The 15,975-nt window shown below is 54.0% G+C and overlaps 1 protein-coding gene across 20 annotated transcripts in view; it reads right to left on the minus strand.

Moving 5' to 3' along the window:
* Positions 1-15,975, minus strand: part of SGIP1 (SH3GL interacting endocytic adaptor 1) — a 64,491-nt gene that overhangs the window by 19,289 nt on the left and 29,227 nt on the right. For 6 of the 20 annotated variants that reach the window (XM_037403998.1, XM_037403999.1, XM_037403997.1 and 3 more), the window contains 10 exons: positions 14,981-15,156; positions 11,933-11,944; positions 11,209-11,220; positions 10,392-10,416; positions 9,911-9,962; positions 8,760-8,899; positions 7,381-7,473; positions 6,068-6,142; positions 3,646-4,101; positions 396-514 (listed from right to left, as the gene is read on the minus strand). In XM_037403998.1, coding sequence (XP_037259895.1) covers positions 396-514; positions 3,646-4,101; positions 6,068-6,142; positions 7,381-7,473; positions 8,760-8,899; positions 9,911-9,962; positions 10,392-10,416; positions 11,209-11,220; positions 11,933-11,944; positions 14,981-15,156 — 1,160 coding nt within the window. The remainder of the gene's footprint in view (positions 1-395; positions 515-3,645; positions 4,102-6,067; positions 6,143-7,380; positions 7,474-8,759; positions 8,900-9,910; positions 9,963-10,391; positions 10,417-11,208; positions 11,221-11,932; positions 11,945-14,980; positions 15,157-15,975) is intronic. The other 14 variants (XM_037404013.1, XM_037404016.1, XM_037404015.1 and 11 more) reach the window with 6 other exon arrangements.

Consider the following 15,975-nt stretch of genomic DNA (forward strand, 5'->3'; position numbering starts at 1 on the left):
CTACAACTTACCTGAAGCAGCCCGGGGTGGCGGGATGGAACCCACTTGGCACGGCACAGCGGTGGGGAGCCCCACCAGAGATTACCCTTCCCACGAGCGTGCTCGCTTTTCACACCCGTTTTCTGCCTTCGCTGTAACTGTGAACCACCGCGGGCCCACGGCTGGCACCACCAGGCTGCCAGCAGGCAGAGCAGGAGACATTCACAGCCATTTTCCCACGTGGAATTGGTCTCGTTGAACAAATTATGGAAAACCCCCGCTGGCCCAGGCAGCCCCCACGGTTACTTGCTCTTCATGACCTGCTCCGCTCAGTTAACCCGTCTCACCATTCAGCAAACGCAGCCCCGCCGCCCCCACATGCATCCCCCCTGCACGCCTCGCGACCACGAACATACCACGTCAGCGACGGGCTTGCCAGGGGGCAGCTTGGGCCGGGAGGGGGGCCGGGGTGGCGGTGGTGGTGGGGTGCCACAGGTGGCCAGTGGCGTGCCGGGGCGAGCCGGGGACGAGGAACCTGCAAAAAAGGGGAGCTGTGAGCATGCGGCAGGCTGGCCCCCCGCAGCTGCGCACACCCCCCACCCCCCGCACGAAGCAAAGGCTCCCCCCCCCGCCCCGAGCCGCTGGGTGCCCGTGCACAAGCTCCCGTTGACCATCACTCCGCACTGGCAAAGAGTTTTTCGGTTGCTGATGTGCTTCTCGCAGGGGCTGCCCGCCTGCACCAGGCACCCGGCTCCCTCGGCGAGGAGGAGCTGGGAGAAGTTGTTATTGGAGGAATCTCATGATTTTCCTGAAAACAAGGCATGACAGGCAGGGAAAAAATAATGCTTAACTCCTACAGCAGCCGACAGGGATGTCACAGCTCCCAGGGCTCCACAAGCAGCACAGCCGGCGAGCAGGGTCTGTCCCCTACCGCAGGAACGAGGGGTCCTGGTGAGGGGGTCAAAGCTTTGTCCGAGTGAAGAAGAGGAAGGGTGGAAGAGCAAGGTTATCAGATTTGCTGGGAGTGTAACATGTTTCCCAGGTCTCTGGAAGAGCTTCAACGAACAAGAGGGTGCTGGTGTCGTGCTTTGTGTGGTCCCCAGCAGCCGCTGCCCTGCTGCCAAGGGGGACATCCTGCGATCAAATTGAATCGTAACAGATGCTTAAGGGGATGCCCAGCAGGATGCTTTCCTCTTCCAGGGTAAGCTCAGCAATAACTGATGTTGTACAGAGTGGTGGGAGACCACATCCAGACAAGAGGGGCGGCAGGAGCTGGGGGGGACGCAGACCCCATGTTGCAGAATGGCTGAGCTGGCGTTTGCTGCCCACCTCCGCGGAGCACAGCAGCGTGTTTTGCTCAGGCTGACAATGAAATGATGCCTTTAGCCTTATTTTTCCTGCTTATGAGAGAATCTGTTTATTAAGTTTTTTGCGTGATAGCTTAGTTTAAGGAAATATCAAAGCTAGATCTGCAGAAGACAGACCAAAAGGTAAATGACAGAAGGCTAAGACAAGAGATGGACTTGTTTAAAGAGAGTAAATCCTGGCCCTTCATTTGCACAACTCTGAAATGCAAGCTATTTTTATTTAAAAGCCTGATTTGGGAGCCAAAGTTTGAATTTTTCCTTTGTTATCCCAGTAAGAGCCTGACAAAATCAGAATTGTTCAGTGAAAGTAACTTAGCAGCACTGAACAAGTGTCAGAAGATGGAGACTTGGAGGGTGCATTTTGCCCTGGCTCAGGAGCAGCTGCCGGCCAGCCAAAGCCCTGCCAGACAGCAGCTTCCATCCGGGGGGGCTGTTCTTCAGGTTCTTAAGGGCCCTGTGAGACCCATGTACCTCTAGATATTTTCTACAACGAGAAGCTGGCAGCATGTTGTAAATCAGCATGAAATCAGAAGCCTGCTGGGCTTGGAGCAGCCTGCTCTAGTGGAAAGCGTCCCTGCCTGTGGCAGAGGGGTAGCACTAGGTGACCTTGAAGGTCCCTTCCAACCCAAACCCTTCCACACTTCTATGACGATTCTCTGCTGGTCCCTAGCCCTGCCCCAGTGACACCCACGAGCCCGGGCTCCTGTGGGATGTGGAGGTAGGAGGGAGTCCTGGGATGGCTCTGCTCCACAGCATCCGACAGCCGGGCAGCCCTGGGGCTGGATGCAGCCACAGGGGCCTCGGAAGAGCAGCACGGGCAGGGTGCTGGAGCCACACCATGCACCCAGACTGGCTGCAGCTTTCTGAAGATTCACATGATTTTTGATCGTGCATGTCAACGCTGCATTTGTAGGGCTCACTGTCCTGGGTAAGGCTGAGGTGCCAGCACACTGCAAAGGACCGAGGCAGGAGACAACTTCTAGGGAAGAGATTTGGATCTCCCCAAACAGGCGGTGCCCCCTTGCCGAGCTGGGTTTCTCCATCCATCCATCCCTATGTGCTGAGCCACTGGTGCGTCCCCATCCTGCAACCTCCACTCAGGCGAGACAGTCGCTCAGTGGGCATCTGGGTGGAGAGGGCATAGGAAGAGTGGTGCCGATTCCCACTGCCGATCTCCCAGAGAAGCCCCAGCTCCAACCAGTGTCACCACACCCGCGCAGACCCCTGCCGCCCCATCCCAGCACAGAAAAGCCACCACCAGCACAGCAAAGCCACACTAGCAGCAACAGCCAGGCTCAGGGGGAGGGGGAAGATGCCCCCAGCAATCCCACAGCCCCCTTAGAGGTGGCAGATGGCACAGCTTTCAAGCTCACACGAGGCTGGTGACAGTGGGTGGGCACAGGGCTGGGGAGCTCTGCACCCAAAGTGCCTGCTACAGGTGCCAGTGTCTGCAGGGCTCTGTGGGGGTAACTCTCTCAAAAATAATGTCTGGTGGCTGCAGGAGGGCAGCATGGCAGCTGGGGGGGGAACGGGGACACACAGCACAGCTGCCCAGGTACAGCGAGCACCCTGGGGTCAGTGTCTGAAATAACGTGATCACGTTGCACCTTCTCAAGCACTGTGGGAGAGCTTGTGTAAGCTGACCTCTGAAGAGTTCGTTTGCCCTAATGGGCGTGCAGACATTTATAATTAAGCAGATGAAGCCTGGCAGCCAGCACATGCTAGACAATCCTATCTAGTTCTGCCCCTGTGAGAGGTTTCACCCTGGAAGCAGTTTCTCGAGACCTGGCTGGGCATCCATCCACGCTCTCACAGGCGAGAGGGACCAAGCGCCAGCAGATCCCTGCTGCTGTGAGTTACTTTGTCTCAGCAGCCCTGGGGCAGCCGGATGCAGTGACCTGTCTGTCTGCAGCAGACGGAACCCCTCTGGTTCCAGGGCTTGCTCAGGTTATTTGCCTGAAGCGTTTCTGCTTACATTCACTCTGAAGCCTACCGAGGATGGAGTTGCAGCAACAACAATCCCATGCAAAATTTTGCGTCGAGGGGTTGCATGGATGGCAGAGGTGGGAAGGGCAGCTTGTGGGAACTTTGGGGAAAGGCTCTCAGACCCATCCGACCATCAGACACGCAGCAAGGAGTGGGGGAAGAGGACACAGGAGGCTGAGGGCAGACGCTGGACGTGGAAGCACAAGACTGCTGGGTGGGAGCGCAGGCGCCAGGCACAGGCACAACCAGGTGGGAGGGGATGGCGGATGCGGTCACTGCCACACCGAAGCACACCCAACACCACGGGACGTACCGCTGGTGCTTCCCGTGCCGCTGCTGGTGCCTGGTCCGGGCGAGGAGACCACCGTGCGGTAGGTGGGTGGCGGAGGCGGCGGCGGGGTCGCTCTCTGTCCCGGCCCAAAATCTTTGGGAGAGGCGGCCAGCTCCAAGTTCTCATCCTTAAGGTGGGACTGCTCAGAAACCTTCTTGTGAACCTCTTCCAGGTGGAGCGGTGAGGGGAGCGGGCGGGAGGGCTCAGCCACTGGGGCATCAGCCAGGCTGCCCGCTGCTGCCAGTGGGGACCCCGCTTTTTCCTGGGGCATCAACTCTGGAGTCATGTTTTCCGGGGACTGATCAGAAAAATTGACCCATTTGTCTTCTGCATTAACAGCAGCAGACTTAGGGGATAGCACGGGGCCAAAAATGCTGTCCAAGTCATTGATGGACGGAAGTTTGTCTCTTTTGAGCTCTGCTGCTGTCTGGTCCCCTCCTGTGGTCAAAGTAGTTTATTTTACACTTAGCATTAACCGAGAGCACTGCGGTTGCACTATTCTCTACGGAGCTCTACGTCAGCTACTTTTCAGAGGAGATGCTTTAAAGCACGGTTTTTTTTTTTCTTATAAGCTGCCAGGGAATATAATTCATGTGCAAGAAGATTTCTACAACAGGTCATGTGCAACGCATAAGGGATCACGCTGGATTGAAAACATACGCCGTACGAGCGTGAGCATGCACCACGAGCCAAGCCCACCTCCTCCATTGCTTCACACACAGCGCTCCTGTACCCTCCCCAGTTCTACAGCTGGCTCTCGGCCTTTGTTACGTACCGCCTAAATAACACTGCTGGGTCATTAGCATCACTGAATTACCAGCAGTATTAAACTTACGCACTCGGCTCTCTTACACACTCCACTCTCTCTATATATTTATATGTATGTGTCTAAAAATATATATATTTAAACATGCTGGCTTGACACTCCCAAGAAGTGCTGCCGGGCATGCAGTGCAGGAAAGCAGGCAGGTATATGTATTTCAGTTGCAAGCAGCAGCAAAGGGTATTTTAGGGCTCTGCTCACTAACCGAGCAACCGCACATCCACGTTTGTATGAGTCCATAACTGATGCCGAGATGGGATTCAGCAGCAGTTACATCTCCAGAGGAGGGAGATCCTCCATCCTCCCTTTTGCGCCCTGTTCTCCTGCATTTACCTTCGCTGAGGGCTGGGGCCAGGGGGGCTGGCAGCTCTCCAAGGCCAGGCAGGCTGCCCAGGACTCCGCTTTGCACAGACTGAACAGGGGATGCAGCGAGGACCAGGGCAGCGTGTGGCCAGGCACCGGGGTACCCACAGGCATGTGCACTGACTAAAACCAACGTGCCCCCTGGGCTCCTTGTGTCAGCATCCCACCCCTGTCTCTGCACTTGGAGAGGGGCCACCTGATGTTCTGCTAAAACAGGAAAAAAAATAGACCTCTGCCACTTGCTTTACTTGGTGCAGAGGCTGAAATGTGCAGCGAGTCAGACCCCAGCAAGCCAGCCGTCACATGCAGCTGGGCACTGCCTTTGCTCTTGTTGATGACTATGTATGTAGATGGACACTCTGCCAGCCTGGCTGCTTAGATAAATAGAAAAATCAGGATATGGGAGCATAAATGAAATATTGATGGATAGAGCAGTAAGCTCAGAGCGGGGGATTTCTTCATGGTGATGTTAATAATGCCCCGAGGTGCTCTCTGCATCTGTGTGTGCAGCCAGCCAGTCCGCTCCCGAGCCAGAGGCCAGGGACTGCCCACCCCTCCTCAGCACCTGCACCTCCAACAGGCTGCACCCTGCCAGCAACATGAATTATATGCTTATAAGCACTTTACGTCCTCTGGCTGCATCCAACACCACCTTTCAACCCTTCCCTCCTGCTGTCCTTTATCCCAGGAATCCCACGTCATTCTCTTCCCCCTGCCCCTCTGCCGCCAGCACTGCTGCAACCCCCCGCTGCGGGACTGGGGCGTGTTCCCACCTCCCTGGACAGCAGCAGGAGTTTGGGAGGGCAGGACCAGCTCCCCACACACAGGCAGGTGCCCCACACCCTGTTATTTCAGAAGCACAGGCTGTGCCGTGCTGCTCCGGGCAGTAATGTGCTCTTCTGCTCCCAGTTTTGAGCAGGGCATTAAGGCTAATGTTGCATTTCATCTCTAGCAGTGACCGATCCCAAAGGTGGGAGGAGGAGAGCATTAGTTTCACCAGGGTGACACCACACTCGGGAGCCAAAAGCATCTTGCGCCGCTTCTAAAGTATCACCCCCACTGCAGCATCCACTAAAGCACCACGGATGCAAAGAAAAGAGGATGCACAAGGGCCAAACCTGTCCCCGAAACGCAGCCCCGGGACCCGACGCCCCAGTGCAGCCCCCGGCGCAGTCTACCAGGGCCATGCAACCGCGGAGGTGGGCGCTGAGCCTTTACCTATTCCCACCGTCAGAGGGGAGCCGGTGCGGGGCGGCGTGGCGGGGATGTTCTTCGGCGGGAGTGGCGGAGGTGCTGCAAAACAGAGGAGGGAGGGGGAAATCAGCGGGGCTGCGCCAGGAGCACGCGCGGCTGGCGGGGGCGGCCGCATGCTGCCCAGGTGTGAAGCAGGCAAGCGCACCAGCGCGGGGGAGGTGGCTGGGCCAGCTGGAGCATCCCCACTGCCGGGAGCTTATGATGGTGTCACCGAGCGACAAGTGATCACTGGTGCCCTTTGCTGGGTTTTAGGTTTGTGGGGTGTTTTCTCCGCCCCCCCCGCCCCCCTTTTTTTCCCCTTTTTTTTTTAATTTTAGGTTGTACTTTAAAACCTGAATTACAATTTTAATTAAAACCTGTAGCCTCCGAGGCACATATCTGCTTCCCCATTTCTCATGTGCCCATCCTGCACGGAATGCTCACACAGGAGGAGGAACCATGTGGCTAATTAACCCAGTGCTGCTTCACAGAGGCGTTTTGGCAAAGCAGATGTAAGTAGCTTCGGAGCCAGAGCCTCCTGGAGGAGCAGCCGGAATGCACCGTGGCTGCTCTGGATGCCGCTCAGCACCATTAAGCAGCCATTTCAATCCCGAATGTCACAGTCCCCTTGTAAGCTCGTGATGTGGCCAGAGGTCGCCTTGACCTTGGCACAGCAACACCAGCCAGCTGGCAGCACCAGGGCTGGGGTGGGCTTGGCCTGAAATAGGGTGGGCTAACGGCTGGTGTGGGAGAAAGGAGCAGGGGAACAAAAAATAATAAAAAAAAAATAAAAGACTTTGTGGCTAGGGAGGAGGAAAAGCTGTGGTTCCCCTGGCTGCCCCGGGCAATGGGAAAAGCTGCAAGCAAAACCGGGGATTTGGGATGCGCTGCCCTTCTTTAGGTTAGCCTGGAGAAACCTGTGCTTCTGACCTTTCAGACCAAATAACTACATCATTAACATGGCAGATCAGGTACTCCTCACCTGGCCATTTGCCCCAGCTGGAGATGTTTCATCTTGTAAATCCAGCCCAGAAGCGTGTTTCCCCAGGGAGGATGCATGCTGTCCCTCCCACCCTGGCCCATCCCCATCCATCCCATCCCCGGCCAAAGCCCTGTCCTGGCTCGGCCCCGACGCGCACAGCTATGGCCAGGCCAGGGGAAGAACCACCCTTCAACTTGCTACCGGCTGAAAGGTTACGGCATTGCACAGTAGCAGCAGTCTGAGTGAGGGAAAGCAGAAGGTTTGATTTCAGTATATAGTCATTTATTTCCAGCTGATAACCTGCACGGACACTTACTTCCAGTTGGAAAAGGTCTCTGTAGCTTTGGGGACTCTACGCTTGTGTTGACGGGCTGGACCGAACCCCATATCTCAGGCTGATCTAGAGTGGCTGGAAAAGAAAATACCAAAAAAAAATATATCAATAAATACACATGCAAAGGCAACAATAAAAGTGGCTGCCTCTTTCCAAATACCAAAACACAGATGAAACATGTTCATCTGAGGCTTGTAAAGAGGCAGCTCAGCGGTGGCAGAACCCCCTCATTAAAGACAGGGGGGCTTCTGTAACGGCAGGTAATTACAAGCTTGCCTGGTTTTTAAACAGGACATGCAATTAGTTTGACAATCATGCTGCTTGACAAACCAAACAATGCCATTTATGTATTTGGAGGCTTATTACATTAAGTGAAACATTGCTTTAATTGCAAAAATCGTCTGGAATTTTAGGATACGCAAGGAAAAAAACCCCAGGTATTAAAACAGAAAGGTCCAATTATATTCACAGAGGTTGTAAGGGGGGAAAAACCTCTTCTATATTTCATTTAAACTTTTGGGGGAACTGTGTGTGGGGAACTCCAAACAACTATAGTTTTGATGAAAAGAATTAACTGGAGTCATTAATTATAAGACATAACTAGGCTACGAGCGGCAGCAGCCATTTCGTGATAGCTGAGCAGAGCCACCGCCTCGGAGAGGAGGATTCCTCCCCAGGCACAGCCCGCTCCAGCCTGTGAATGGGGTTTTTCTTTGGGGACAACAAGCCTGGCAAGATCCCTGCGCCTCGGGAAAGCTGTAAATAAAAAATAAAGGCTTAGGCTGGCAGGGGGTGGGGGCAGCAAAGCATCCTTATACTCCTTGTCCAGAAGAATGCTGTTTCTGGGGGAAAAAATGACATTACTGAGATGACATCTTCGCGGCATGGGGAGCCGTAAGGCACTGCCAGGCTGCTCGGTTCATGTCCTGCTTCAGTTAAATTGGCGTGATGCTGGAACGCTGCTGCGGCGCCGGGAGCTAGCGGCTGCCACTGTCACACACCGCTTCGGGGTACATCGGTGGGGCTTGGCCAGCGGGCACAGCCCGGCTCTCATTTGAAAGTCAATAATTTTAATATTTGTTAGCTGCCCTCTTTCAGGATCAGTCCTAAGACCACATAATTAACTAATTGACTTAAACACTTGCTCTGTTTCCATATAACCCATACAAACCCCAACCCCAGGTTTAACGCAACCACCCGCCCTTCGCCTTTAGTTTTGCCTTTCTCCTTTCAGAGGAGGGCTGGGGGCTGACACCCAGGATACCCCGCTTGCCAGCAGAGCTGGCTGCCTCAAGCCCTCCGTAGGCACGGCACAGCCAGGGGTCACGGCCAGGAGACGCCACCCATCTCCCCCAGCTTACCGTCCAGCTTCTGCTCCTCGAACGCCGACTCGAGTGGGGGCCCAAAGAGCGGAGCCAGCGCCGCGGGGTCCTCCCCAGCTTTCTTGCTGCAGGATGAGACAAGTGCGGAGGAACCATGAGGTTCAGGGTTGTGCTGAGACCTGGTGTTTGAGTGCAAATATGTCTATTTTTAGGGTGCGTTTGCATTCTAGGCTAACAGCACCTGGCAAAACAGAGGGTTTCAGGCAGAGAGAAGGGGAAGGAGAGCAGTGGAAACATTTGGCCGTAGCAAACCCCATAGCGCCCGTGCAGCGCTGAGGCACTGCAGATTGCTTTGGGATTAGTCAGAGCTACTCCAGACTGCATGGAAAAGGAGGGGGGGAGGGAAGAAAAGAACTCAAGGTCTGGATCATGCTCAGGTCCAAGACACCTCGAGTCAAGCCCTGCAGCTGCACGGGGCACACTCCTAGTGGGATTTGGCTTCATGCTGTACCAACTAGTCAGTCTGCTTTCCTGAATCAATATATACACACGGCACCCGCCTGCCAGCTCTCCCTGTCGATCGGGCTCAAGGCAGCTTCCAGCCACAGATGTCCTTCTGCTCTTGTGGGAGAGTGAGTGTGGACACCGTGCATCTGAAAGCAGGGGTGCCACCGTCATCAGCGCCTCAGTTCTGCACAGTTTTGCTCAGTCACGTTCCGGGGGACCCACTGTCCCTGCCTGGGCACCCCCTGCATCTCTCATCTCCTCACACAGCATCTGAGCAGAGAGGACCCAGCGCTCCCTGTGCCTCTTGCATCCTGTGGCACGGAGCATTTATTCAGCTTATTTAAACACCCAATGCAAATGTTGGTCTGCCTCATGAGCCTAAAAAGTTAAAGCGATGTGTCGGCAGCGGTGTCTTTGACGAGCCAAACTGGGGCAGCTCAGCCAGGTGGTGGCTGGCAGTATTTGTAGAGCAGTAAATACCTGCTGGATTTGCTGCTGCATTACTCTGGTGTGACCCACCCAGGTATGCATGAAAGGACCAAAACCTGCAGGTGAAAACAAACGCTTCCCACAGCAATGATGCAAGTGTGCAACTGCCCACTGAAGGGTTTAAGCACCGCACCAGGACGATGTGCCCAAGCGTAGCAGTGTTGGATTGTAACGCCGAGGGACCCTGTACTGACCTGGCAGGGTCTGGGGTCGGTGTGGAGCGCCGGGGCCGTGTGATCTCCTCACCTGCGGCACAGCACAGACAGCGCGGGGTTAGAGCCATTCCCCTGCCCACACCCCACGCACCCTGAGCCCCAGCCCACCCAGAGCCAGGCTGGCAGGAGGGCTCGCACCAGGTGTGCCACCGACACAGCGCATGCCCCATCCCACACCTGCTGTGGGGGTGCTGGCAGAAAGAGGTCTGGGGTTTAATTCACATTTTATATCTGTAGAAATATAGATTAGGGAGCAGCACCATTTCTATAGGGTACCCTGAGGACATCCCATATGGCCTTCTTTAAGATAGATGTCTGGGTGCCATCATTTCTGCCAGGACCACTTCACAGCAAACCTAACCCACTCCCTGCTCCACCCCCACCCACCCCCACCCCCCGCCAAAGTATCATCACCACACCATCATAACTACTGTTCTTGAAGGCTGCAGAACGTACTTACTGGATAAATTCCTTTTAATCGTCCCCTGGAATTAGAAACACACGGGGTCAGCAGAATGGACAGGGACAGGGGTGCATGGCAGGGGTCCCCCAGGGAGGGTTGCAGCAGGAGTGGCAAGAATTGCCTGTCCAAGGGGGTATTTAGTGCACGTGGCTGAAACGCGCCCAGCTTTGCATGTGTGCTGCGAAACCCCACATGCTGCCATCACCGGGGGAGCAGAGCCACCCCAGCAAGAGGACTTTGAGCCACGTAAAGCCATCACCCGGCAGCACTGCCTTCGCAGCAGCCCGTGGCTTGGGGGGTCACTTACACCCTTGCCCCATGGGAAATGGCATAAACCCCAAATCCTCATGTTTGACAGGTGCAAATCCATCTAAGCCAAATATCATGGGTTTAGCCACCTAAACCCTCGCTCCTAGAATCACAGCTCGTTTAGGTTGGAGAAGACGTTTAAGCTCACAGAGTCCAACCGTTAGCCCAGGGCTGCCGAGCCCACTGCTAACCCACGTTTCTCACCACACAATGCCTGCACACAACAGAAGCCAACCTCCCCAACTCCTGACCATGGGAGCAGGAGCCCAGCTGGAGGTGGGCGGCAGCAGGAGTACCTAGGACCACAAGCAGGGTCTCCAGGGGCGTCACAAGGCTGCGGGTTGAACCGGGGAGGTTGCCCGTCATTGGGGTGGCTGATGGCACTGGCACCGCTCCCCCCTTCCCTTGCGCTCACCATTTAACTGGCGTCCAGCACAGACTTGGACTCCCCAGCCCCCCCGTTCCCAGCGCGGCAGGGGTGGAAGCAGGGAGTGCGGGTGCTTACCGGGCTGCGCCGCTGCGGTCAGCGAGAAGGAAGAGAGAAGAGACACCTGGTCAGAGAGCGACAGGTCAGCACCCCAAGGCCCCCAGCACCCACTGCACCCCTCCATCACAGGCCACAGTGCCAGGTGGGTGTCCTCCACCACCCAGCCTCCACCCCTGCCACTGGGAGCACGGCATCCTTCTCCCACAGGCTGGAGGTCACCCTAGCACAGGGAGAGCAGTGTCCCAGGAGACCCCAGAGGGAACCCGGACCCCATGGAACGGCAGAATTCCCCCACATTGGGCTCAGGGAAGCTGGAAACCCAGCCCTCTCGGGAAGCCATCACCATTGCATAGAGCGGCACCATGGCAGCAGAGGTCACGGACTGCTGATGGGCTTTTCTGCCTTCTCACACCCTCCAATGTGCAACAATGGGTCTAGAATGTGCCTTGGTAAAACTGTGCCAGGCCTGACACATCTTGTCCAAAACCACCAGCTCTTTCACCCAAACTACACCCCCAGACTATGTACATCCAAAGCAAAGACAGCCTAGCTCTATTTTAAAATGTTCTAAGTTAAACCAAAGGAGAAGAAAAATAAACATCACGCCTTCCAAAATGGTAGGATTTGTTATTTGCATTTTACATTTCAGTTCTAGAGACATGCAAAACAGGGACCGTGCAAACAAGAGAACACAAGACTGTGTTAAAAAGTTATAAGAGATAAAAAAAACTGTATTTCTTACCGGACTTTTCCTCTAAAAGAATGCAGAAAAATAAAAAAAGGAAAATGAGAATATAAGATAATTTCTATAAAGGGATAACAGAAAAATAAAAGATTTGTATTATGACCAGAAGCATCAGGTATATAAGTGTTAAAGGCACAGCAAAGCAGAGTCATGCGCGCATCCAGCCAGGCTGTCACTCATCCAGACAGAAGATTGGAGCAAGAGAGAGACGATACAGACACACAAAACTCGCATCTGAGCCATCTCACGGAAAGGACCCGCATGCTTTGTCACCAGCAGCCCCCGCTAGCTATAGACAAAAGCCGATTCCCAGCCTGTTTCATTTCTTGGAATGCTCCCTGCGAAAGGAAAGTCAACAGCACAACTTCGACTCCAAAGTGCTTAAATTTCAGGCTATTACTCATTGCCTTTGCTCGGTGACTATTTTTTTTGGACTGCTACAAAGCCCCTGCTCCCGGGGCCATGGTGCAGAAAGGGAGGCAGGCAGGACCAGGGATGAGAGCAGGAGGTGTGAAGCTGCTGGTGCGGTACGTGGCACGGGCTGGCAGTACCAGCTCCTGCTCCGCAAGAAGTGAGACCTGAGCTATCAGGCATCAGAGGATGCAACTGACACCAGTTTACAACAGCATCTCCAGTTTTCTTCTTGTCTTTAAGTTAAGGCACCATAACTTACACCCCAGGAGGGTGGGGCAGACAGTGCCTATGGACACAGCATCTCCCATCCTGCTGCTGTTTTCCAGGAGAGGCTGGTGCACAGGAGGGACTGGGTGCTGGAGCAGGGCTTTGCAGCTAGTTTTGGGGAGGAGATAAGCTCAGGACAAGGGCAAGGACCTGGACAGCAAAGCATGGAATTCCTGTGGATGCAAAACTCCTTCAGCCAGCTCCTTGCTGGGGCTCTGGTGCTTTCCTGGACAGCTGGGCTTGTGCCGCTTGCTGGGACCCATGGTGCTGGGGAGCGCCTGGCTGCAGCACCGCTCGCCTCCCCACCTGCACTCTTTGGCTCTGTACACCAGGGTTTGGATCGTGACATGGGGAAGCAGCATGGCTCCTTCTGCCCAGCCTGGCACAGGGCTTTTCCCCGAGCCCTTCGGGCTGAGCTGAGCACACCTGTGCTGTTTTACACAGAGGAGACAGCTCCAGCCCCAGGCTGTGCTCTGCCAGCCACTGAGAACAGGGAATTCCCAGAAGCAAAGCCCAGAGCATCCCGACCCAGCGCCCAAAAGGAAGGCTTCGGACTGCACCACAGTCATGCTCACCAGAGGCTAAATCCTTCCTAACCGACAGCAGAACTCCTTCCAACCTCAGCAGGAGAAACACCACAGAAAAGAGGCGGCACAAAAATCACATCTAGCAAAATGCACATTTTGTGGGGGTTTGCTTTCCTGGAAAAGGTGAGGGGCAGAAGAACTGCTGACCATATCAGCCTACTCCTCACATACTGGTGCAAAACTATTCAAGTATTTCATCACAAGAATAAAAATCAACCAAGGAACCACGGACTGCTAGGAGCTGAGCGTAACCATTCGATAATTTCCTAACAGATCTTTATTTATTGCCAGAGACAGCATTGCTTTACATTTTCTGGCTAGATTCTCTGAAATCCCTCCAACTGCAGGCTGCAGCACAGAATCAATGAGCAGCTACTCCCCACCTCTGCTGCAGCTGTGCCAGAGCCACCAGCTGCACCCCGGCATGGGCGAGCACCCCGCAGTGCCCAGAGCAGCAAAGCCCCGTGGCAGGGGCCTACTGCTGGCAAGGGATGCAGGCAGAAACGCAGCGAGGGAAGGACAATACACCAAATATAGACTTGGCCTGTCAAATACATTCTTAGTGCTTTCCCTATCCCATTTTTAAAACGTTGCACTGTTTCCTCTCCCCTAAATATAACACTGTCTCCTACATGGCATGCATACACGCGTGCGCACAGAACTGCCAGGGCCATCACTTTGCAAAACCATAGCTTGTTGCAATACGAAATTCTGGGACTTTTTCTTTCTTGATGAAAATTATCCACCTATTTGGCAAATAATTGCCAATCTCCAAAACTCCCCTCCCTTTTTTTTTTTTTTTTTTTCCTGAATTTTGGGTTGGGTTTTTTTTGTTGTTTATTTGTTTGGGCTTTTTGGTTTGGTTTGGTTTTGTGCTTCCCAAAGCAGCCCACTGCAGCTTCTAACCCTGGAAGGCTAACAGCCAGAAAGCCCCTGGTCACAGTGCAGAAAGCACCCAGAAGTACATGCTGCTAAAAGGGACCGAGCGCTGGGGGAAGCGGAGACGTGCCGCAGGGACTCCGTGTTTCCAAGGACAGTGACTCGTCCCAGAAGCGTTCATTAAACTTGGCAACGTCATGTTGGTTTAGAAAGACATAGAACGCAGTCATTTGGTTTCATCTTTGCCTTGAGTTTGAGATTCATTCACACTTCAGACCCAGGCTATTTATAAATCATAGAAAGCTTCATCTGAAAAGACACTATAGCCCACACTAAAGCCCACTGAAAGACAAAAATCAAATCTTTTCACGGCTGAACAGATTGGGATGAGACAAATCTTGACAAGCCTTAGGAAAACCGGAGGGTGATGGTATTTATACCAGGAGGGACTATGGAGAGATGACCTTTCCTTCCAGGAAAGGAGAGACATGTCCCTCTAACATCCCATAGCAGCAGTGTGGAAAACCCCACAGATGCTTTCCCTGTCCTGGGAACCAGGGCAAGACCCAACTGATTTATGTCCTGAACAATGACCATGCTGAAAAATGAGAGGGGGACAGGGAAGAATAAGGGAATAGTATATTCTGAACTCAGTTGCCCTGTTTTATGAGCAGAAAAGGCAATTTAAGACATTATGAACTGGAAACATCACCGCAATACATCTGAGCTCCACCTGTAGTCACATTATTGGCTCCATATAACCTAGACCAGTAAATAAAGGCACAAACACCAGCGTAGCCATTGGCACCCAAGGAAGAACCCAGCTCGCTCGGGGCAAGCCCTGCGGAGCACACGGCTTTTGCAGCTGGGGGAAAAGACTGAAACACTGAGGACTCACCACAGGGGATGGAGAAAGTGCAATGTTGCCTATCGATGCCTTCAGCTCGTCCACTGTCGCTGCGCTCTTCAGGATGTCTTTAGCCTGCAAAGGCTTGATCTTAATGTTGAACTTCTTGTGCGCCTCCTCTTCCTCTTCGGACTCACTTGAGGAGTAGAAGTGCTTTCCTTTGGTAGGTAGAGCACAGTTAAAGAAGATTTCCTTCTGCTGCAAGGGGAGAGCCTCGGCACGCAAAGGCTCAAGCCTCCCTGAAGGGTGGGAATTAGATGTTCCCAAAACCCCTTACTCCAAACGCCCAGGGGCAGGAGTAGTGTGCAGGGGTGAATCCTCCTGCCGTGGAGTTTCACGGCTTTATCCACATGCGGGCAGAGGACATGGGAACTGGGGGTCACAGGGACAAAGCCAGCCCTGGTTTAGCCCAGCAGTGATTTGCATCAGCGTCCAGGTGTCCTCCCCATCTTAAGCGCACGGGCTCACCACCTACAGAGAATCAACCAGCATTTTTCAGCAGGAGCAGAGGAAGAAATTCTGCTTTTCCATTGACTCTCCCCCAGCAGCAAGGAGGTGGCTTAAAATCTGCTGCCAGCCCACAAGCTCAGCACAGGCACCGGCCATCAACACCTCCTTGCCCCATGGCAGGGCATGCTGTGGGAGCTGCAACCTCATCTTTGCTCTTTGCTTTTACCAGCACCCAGATCATTTCTGCCCCAAAACAGCATCAGCCACGACAAGGTACCACGTGGCCAGCACCCACATGCAGCACTGCGACTGGGGTGGGACAGCGTGGTCTCCATAGGGCATCACACCGGGATGCTCCCCACACTGCTCACACTGCCTCGTTTCGGAGCGGTACATCAAAGGCGATCAGAATCACATTCTGCTCTACTGCCTCCGGTAATTCCCTCTGGGAGCCAACTGTAGCTGCAAAGTGACAGCTCAAAAGGAAAATAAGACGTGGGAAATAATAAATAAAGTAAAAATAAAATAAATAAAAA

Source organism: Falco rusticolus, chromosome 11 (assembly GCF_015220075.1).
Source record: "Falco rusticolus isolate bFalRus1 chromosome 11, bFalRus1.pri, whole genome shotgun sequence".
Lineage (NCBI taxonomy): Eukaryota > Metazoa > Chordata > Aves > Falconiformes > Falconidae > Falco > Falco rusticolus.